Source organism: Aplidium turbinatum, chromosome 17 (genome assembly GCF_918807975.1).
Source record: "Aplidium turbinatum chromosome 17, kaAplTurb1.1, whole genome shotgun sequence".
In the NCBI taxonomy this organism is placed as follows: Eukaryota; Metazoa; Chordata; class Ascidiacea; order Aplousobranchia; family Polyclinidae; genus Aplidium; species Aplidium turbinatum.
The window spans coordinates 10670967-10678250 of NC_137488.1; the positions used below are offsets into that span (position 1 = coordinate 10670967).

A 7284-nucleotide genomic window follows, 5' to 3' on the forward strand; every position below is an offset into this window, starting at 1 on the left:
CAAAAACCGATCAAGAGCTGCTCTTATCTTGCTCTGGCAATGCTGGATATCAGGGTCGAACAGCAATCGTCTGAACCGAAGAACAAATATTCTTGCATTTAACCAATGCCATACAGCAAATCGCAACATCACACACGACTACATATCTTCAGTATACTACGGCTAAGAGGTATGCTAAAGGTATAGTAAGAAAAACAATTGTCGCGGAAGTTCTCTGGCCACTCATCTGCCCTCCAATGCCTCCGTCGAATTGAACTTCTATAAAAGGTCGGCTGCATAGTTTATTAATACACGAATAGCCGTTTGAACATTTCGTGCAGGGTGTTCCTTTTTCGTAGGGGGAAACTTTGTTTTCATTTCCGGCTGGTCCATAATGACATATCATGATTGTTGCTTTTGGATAATTAGACCCCAAGTCAACAGGAACGTTCACATTAGTGCAAGAAGCGGACGCGCATCCCATCGTGTAAGTTTTAGCCCAAACAACTTGAATGTAGTAATCACAAAGATGATTACACACTTGAGTGTCAAAGTTGTAAAACTGCTTCTCGTCCACCCATGCCTGCACCGACTCTTCGATAACCCGGCTCATAGGAAGACGTAAAATGTTTCTAATGTACAAATTTTCACCAATGGCGCTGAAATTAAACTTATTTGCTCTGTAACCTGGGTCGCTGTGCTTGAACTCACAAGTCTTTACATACTCTTCAGCAAGCCTGGCCAGTCGTGAATCCCAGTGCAATTCCTTCATATTAGCAGCGGAGGGGATCGCTTTTCTTCTCGCTTCGTTATGAAAATCCACCATTTTTATTTTATCCAGTTCAGAAAATGTGTTTAAACTGCTCAGTGTTCCACGCTTTTGTCGATGTTCGTTGCTGGAAAATGACGAAAGCTTTTGCGCTCGCGCATAAATTAAAGAAGCAAACAATAAAGAGAGGAACGACGAGTTCATTTTGTGTCACTTCAAGACTAAAAGCACCGAATGCTTCAAATAAATTTCAGTAAAATCAAATAAAAATTCTATCTTCATAAGCATAAAGCAAGATGCTTATGAAATCATAGCTAACATTGTTACGTAAGTCTCACAGATAGGCCTACACCTAAACCTATGTTGGTGATGGTGGCATGCATTTTATAAATTTCAGCTAAATTTCAAATTGTTTTACTCATATGCAGCGCGAAAGGGTTTTAGCTACACCTGGTAGCCTGCGGTTGCTTGTAATTTCACGACATTATAAACAAAAATTTCTCAATCTGGAGTTTATGTAGCCTTGGGTGTTCCGTTAAATATTTTAAAGCCCGGTCATTGTAGTACTTACGAGTAATTGTGTAGAATTTTTACGCCAGGCCAACTTGACCAACAAAAATAGTTTAACGAGATAGAACTGTTCGTTTATATAAAATAGAAAAAAAAACAATAAAAATTATACAATTTAAGACGAGTACGAAAAACAAAAGAAACATCCTTCACTTCTTCGGGGCAATTATTCCCTCCAGCTGGGTCTAAAAAAATAGAGAAATGGTTATCATATCTGAAGCAAGCTGCAGTATATTTTGTAACCTGTTCACATACCAGGAAGGAGCTACAACAATTAGGCAAAAACGCATTGAAAAAGATTGATCCGTTAAACGAGTGGGAAGTGAGGCAGGCACAAAACAGACGTTGCATGTTCAAAACATAAGAGCAAAATATTGTATCGTCTCATTGATCAAGCGCCCTTTTTTGTTGCCTATCACCATTTGTGCATAGTAAAAGTAAACTCTACAAATACAATTATCACATGTTTACACTAAGAGTTAAATCTCTTACAAGTAGGCCTATAGCCGACATGCTTCCGTGTTTTTAACTTTTGCCGAGGAATGAACACATAAATTGAAACTTCACTTAGGTTCATAACCTAAATAATTATCACCACATTAAAAGCTTCAGAGTTTTTTCGCCGCAGCTTTTTAACAAGTTAAGAATGACATGCAGATCGTTGAAAGGATAATTTGGGCCCGGTACCAATGAGATTCCCGGATCCTTTGGAAAAATAACGGACCCATAAAACCATCTCGGGTCCAAAAGTAGGCTACCCCCTGGACTGCCCTGTTAACGATGTTGCTAGTACATGCCAGCAGCCACCTCTCAATGAAACTGCAAATACACCTTTGATCCAAACTCCTTAGCATCTTGCAAAAAGAAAATAATTGAAATTTGAGCAGTGTTGTCCCAAAGCGCGGTGATCCCAAATTGTTAATTCGATGGGATTACTTATATATACTGTATGCGTATTTTTGGCTATACAAACGATGCTTCAATTTACATTTACTTACTGTAGCTTCAAGGTTAACATAAATAAGCCTACTGAGTAGCCTACGCAGGCTACTGCAACTGAAATGTTACCCACCTTCAATTGCTGGTTCGTTCGCTTCAGAAATTGGATCTCCTCCGAATGCTTTTTTTCTTCTACCTGTCTTCTTTCTGCCTCTCTCTTTTCAATGGCCTCGCACTTTGCCTTCAACTCATTGACAGTGCGTTCTAGTTCTTTCTTTTCGTCATCCAAGTCTTGAATCTGTGTCACAAAAGAATATATTTTTAAATTAATACTAAATTCATTAGTATTGGTGATTTATCGGCGTAGTAAACACCAAAAATTAAAAATAACTTTGAGCTTCCAATCAACAGGATAATAGATTTGTAAGAAATGGGCTAAAGCTGTTAAAAGCTATTGGGGATGGCACTAAAATCTCCATTTCTCATTCTCCAATCGTCCAATCCCTAAAAATCCCAATCCCCTGTCGTATGATCAATAATTGTCATTCGATCAATAATTCTCTGATCTACTGTCGGATCACGAGGTTAAGTGGTCCATTTGCCATGATTTAATTCACTAAACACAACTACCTCAATATACATTGACACCCATGCGCAATTGACAGGTCATAGTTACTTCAAAGCACCGTTTCAGTGATCCAGCGAAAGATAACAAATTACATCCTTGGATTGACTTTTTTACTTTCAGTAGACCTATGGTAGGGTTCAACTTATAGAAAGCAATGACATTTTCCTCGGCCAACATTACAGATTGAACTGGTTTTTCAAAGTAAAGAATTTACTTACAGTTTGATTGAAAGTTCTTTGGCTAGCCTAATCATTTTATGCTTTGACAAGATTGATGCTTTAGACTTTAAAGTTTTTTGAAAATAATACCTTACAAACTAATACCTTTTTTTCCATGTCAGCTTTTCCCTGCTCGGCTTGCAATGCTTTGCGCATGCCAAAGGCCACGCTGCTTTCATAAAGGGTCTGATAAGCGGCGATTGTCATTCGAATTTCATCGCGGACTCGCAACAAAAGTAAGCCACGCTCGGCACAGTTGATCGTCACCTGACGTATTAACTCGTCTAAACAATGTAAGGTGGTGAGATTACAAAAACAACAAATGAAGGCTTGTGTTTCATGCTTCTTATTTTCTTAATAACCACCTCCGTTACCGACAGTTTAGCATCCTCAGCAATGAGTGTTGCAGCCCTGGGTTCGGCTTTAGGTCCGGAAACATCAAAAACTTTTACAAATACTGTAGTACCGAAAATAAGTCAAAACAATAGTACGGCCATGTGCAACAAATGGAAGAGGACTCCTGGCCTAAGAAGATTAAGTCGCTGAAAGTAGAAGGGCGTAATCCACGTGGACGACCAAAAGAGAAATGGTATGATAACGACCTCGGAAAGGGGATCGTTGTGGCGGTCAACGTTCAAAATAGGAGTACGTGGAAAGCCGCCATTCCGCCGGATCGAAATTTGCTGCCGTCTAACCTTCGCAATACGAGGAACGCAAGACGTAAAATCGTGCACTAACTAACTAACTAACTATACTACTGCAATTCCATAGTGGATACAATGCATAAAATCGAAAAAGTACAGCTGCCGAAGTAGTTCGTCTAAAGAATAACAGATTCAATTTTTGTCAGTAAGGTATTTGTCCGCCCCGATAGCTTAGTTGGTTAAGCGCCCGACTTTGTGCACGAAAAAACGCAAGATCAAACAACGCTGAGGCTTTCGCAATCCGGAGATAAAGATTCAAAACCAAATAATCAAGCCAGTTTTAGAATTACAATATGGCTCAAAACAATATGGAATCACAATATTGTTCTAAACAGAATGTTTACATCAAATTGTATCTACTGTATATACACTAGAAGATGACTACTAAGATAAGTTGCTCACCAAAACACTGGGAGTACAACTCTCGTCTCACTGGACAAATTCCAGTTTCTCTGGCTTGCCTTTGCTGCAAGCGCTTATCCAATTCCTCTTGTTGATTCACAACATCAAGTCTGGTCGCCGGAGTACTTGACACCTGATGTAATACCAACGTTAAAAACTCTAAATGTTGTCACATTTTCGTCTTAAGCACTCCAGCTCTGAATAGAAAAAATAGGCATAGAAACAATTCAAGACTCTCGTCTGCTTTGGACCACAGCAGACGTTTGAACTGTGACGAACCACCGACAAACTGTACCACAATTAAACAAACTAATTTATGACATAGACGACAAAGTAAAAACATTTTTCCTCCTTCACCTGCTGAACCCACAGCTGCCCTGACTCATTCCATTCTCTCGGGGGAAGGATACTGTTCAAAATTTCATCTGTTTGCTGTTGCTTGCTTGCATCTAGTGGAGATAACTGTCCAGTTTTTGGAGGTCCAGGTAAAGGTCCTTGAGTCGCTTGCTGTTGTGGGCTTACTTTTAAAGCCCTAGACTTTAAACAACAAACAAACAAAACTAAACAAAGCAGTATGGTTTCAACATAATTATGTGATTGTTATTTTCTTGCAGTTTAAACGTGCCAAAATATTTAAAAGTTATTCTCTCAAAAACTAGTATCTCATTCTCAGCTCAGTTTTGGATTTCTTATATATTTGAGTGTGGAATACATCACCTTCAAGATAACTGCAGTACCAACAAAATAAACTGTTATTTTTTAAAAGTGATTGCACAATGCACATATCACTAGCATTGTACATATTGTTTCACAACATTCCAAGTACAAAAATACTAATAATTTTGATACGTCAAAATAAAAAGTTTATGAAACATTCTAAACAAAAGTTGAAGTGGTAATAGCATCATTGCTTTTTCTTACAACATGTTGTATGTTTTTATAAAGTTAACATGAGTGACATTGAAAAACTTCTATACAATGTAGCTAAAAATGCAACATACTTTTGGTGTCTTTTTTTCAGGGTTTCTGCTCACAAGTACAGGATTGTCATATTTCAACAAAGAAGCATTAGGTGGAATCATTTTTGTTATAAGTATTTTCCTCCTACTTTATGAACATCTAACGACTATTAAACACATTAAATAACCTAAAAATGATTGCAATAATACAACAATATATATATACGGTATAAAAAATCACAGCATCAAACACAGTTAAACTGTTTTTTCAAATTTATAGAAAACATTTCTTTACTATATTTCCAAAAGAAGATACAGCAGTTACAAACAAAAATGCTATGTATCTCAGCAGAGCCAGTAACAATGACATTAAAAAAAGTGATAATTGATAATATATAAGAATTTGTTTTACACCAGTTGGGTGCAAAATAGTGTCAATAAAAAGCAAAAAAAATGATTGCAAAAAAAATACCTCACCTCAACATGATTCAAACATGGAAATGCTGAAATAGGCCATGTTTCCAGTAGGCTAACAAGTTTCTGGTGAAGCTAGTGTGGCCAAAAACCTGCTAGTGGAAAACCACTGATTACAAAACGTCAAAAGCAAGATTTTTCAAAATCTTGTTGATTGAACACATTTCCAATTTGACTTGTTATATGGTGCTGTAGGAGAATCTCCCCTGCTGTTTCAACATATCAGCAAACGTCAATTTCTCTGATTGGCACATAAAATATGACATCCAATAAACTCAGTAGGCCATATAAAGAAGATATCTTATCAAAACTGATCTAAGGCAAATGCAATCAAGGAAGACCAGCACAAACTTTTATGCAAAGCATTTAATCCCTTACACAGAGCACAGCCCAGAATAAATACAAGAATTGGTTGAAAATCACCAATATGAAAGCTTTTTATTGAAAAAAGCGATGCCCATAAAAAAGTTGTTTTTACCACTTTGCTAGAGGTAAATATCATCCAATTTCTAAAAAAAATTGTTTGGTGTTTTTGCACAAAATTACTATTGGCAAAAAGACAAGCTGGTTTCACATATGTTAGGATGCTTGCAACAACCAAACAGAAAGCTATTAATAAAGTGCGTTGCTGAAATGCACACCCTCAGAGTGAAAACATTGCTTTTGTAAAGTTAATGTTTTTTTGTTCGCAATTTTTCACTAGAATAAGCTATTAGGTAGACTATTTAAAATCTCTAGCTAAGATTGTCTTTACCATTTTCAAAAGTAATTTTAAGTAGGACAAAACTTCGTGTTTGTCTCGAAAGTCAAAAGTAAACAGTAACTTAGAGTGAAGTGGAGGTGTACAGGAGCCTGAGTTTTGGAGTATTTAGGAGCCAGAGTCTCGGTTTTTGGCCGGAGTGGACCCAGAGTCTAAAATTCTTGGTAACTTTAGGTGCCAGAGTTTAATATTTTTGCCAGTTTATGCTTTTAACATATAGATATTTACTCTGTATTTGGCATAGTTACCGGTAATATTTTAACTTCTTTGGGTTCTTTCCAAGCAGTAAGTTTTTTATTAAAAAATCTGCCTTTTCATGACAGAGGATGGGGAAGAAATTAGTATTATACATAGTAGGCCTAGCCTATAAAACATCAAAATCTAAATTGCGGTTTATGTTTTGGTTTGGAGTAGGTTTGGAGTCAGTATTCCCACAATATTTGGAGCAGGAGTGGATTTGAAGTCACAGACTTTGGAGTTGGAGTGAAGCAGTCCAAAAAACATGACTCTGTACACCTCTGGAATGAAGGGAAGGCACAAAAACCATGTAGCCTACTATCTTCAAGGTTTCCATACCATTCTTATTTATAAGATTTATCCTTAATTTGAAGAATTATTATACGTTTTATCAAATATTACTGTCATTATTTTCGACTTGCACCCTTATTATATCTTATTCTTAGGAATGCTGTCAGTGTTGTAAATAATATTTTTTCCCATAATGTATTAAGTGTTTTTTTATATTTTTTCCTGTTATATTTTAGTCAAACTTTGGCAAACGCTGTATTCTCTGGGGATGAAGCTTCAAACCAACAGCAGTTGTATTGTTTTAATGTCAGTGGCTAAACCTTTTTTGTTTACAGAAGTAGTGTGTCTGTCTCT

At 36.8% G+C, this 7284-nt stretch overlaps 2 protein-coding genes across 2 annotated transcripts; both read right to left on the minus strand.

Annotated features, from left to right (window-relative positions):
- Positions 1–71: 71 nt before the first annotated feature.
- Positions 72–1032, minus strand: LOC145786131 (GLIPR1-like protein 1). The gene has a single exon (XM_082597785.1). It carries the CDS (start codon positions 950–952, stop codon positions 149–151), a length of 804 nt encoding a protein of 267 aa, XP_082453911.1. The 5' UTR covers positions 953–1032; the 3' UTR covers positions 72–148.
- Positions 1033–1367: 335 nt separating this feature from the next.
- LOC145786133 (33 kDa inner dynein arm light chain, axonemal-like) lies at positions 1368–5352 on the minus strand. Its single transcript, XM_082597787.1, has 6 exons — positions 5211–5352; positions 4567–4746; positions 4210–4342; positions 3209–3387; positions 2391–2555; positions 1368–1503 (listed from the first exon to the last, which is right to left on the minus strand). The coding sequence occupies exons 1-6, from the start codon at positions 5289–5291 to the stop codon at positions 1468–1470; spliced, it is 774 nt and encodes a 257-aa protein (XP_082453913.1). The 5' UTR covers positions 5292–5352; the 3' UTR covers positions 1368–1467.
- Positions 5353–7284: the final 1932 nt, after the last annotated feature.

Excerpts from the sequence above, each read along its gene's own strand:
- LOC145786131 (XM_082597785.1), bottom strand. The coding sequence starts at position 952 with ATGAACTCGTCGTTCCTCTCTTTATTGTTTGCTTCTTTAATTTATGCG.
- LOC145786133 (XM_082597787.1), bottom strand. The coding sequence starts at position 5,291 with ATGATTCCACCTAATGCTTCTTTGTTGAAATATGACAATCCTGTACTT. Across the intron at positions 3,388-4,209 it reads GTTGTACTCCCAGTGTTTTG|ACGAGTTAATACGTCAGGTG; the intron begins GTGAGCAACTTA and ends TACATTGTTTAG. Across the intron at positions 2,556-3,208 it reads AAGCTGACATGGAAAAAAAG|ATTCAAGACTTGGATGACGA; the intron begins GTATTAGTTTGT and ends TTTGTGACACAG.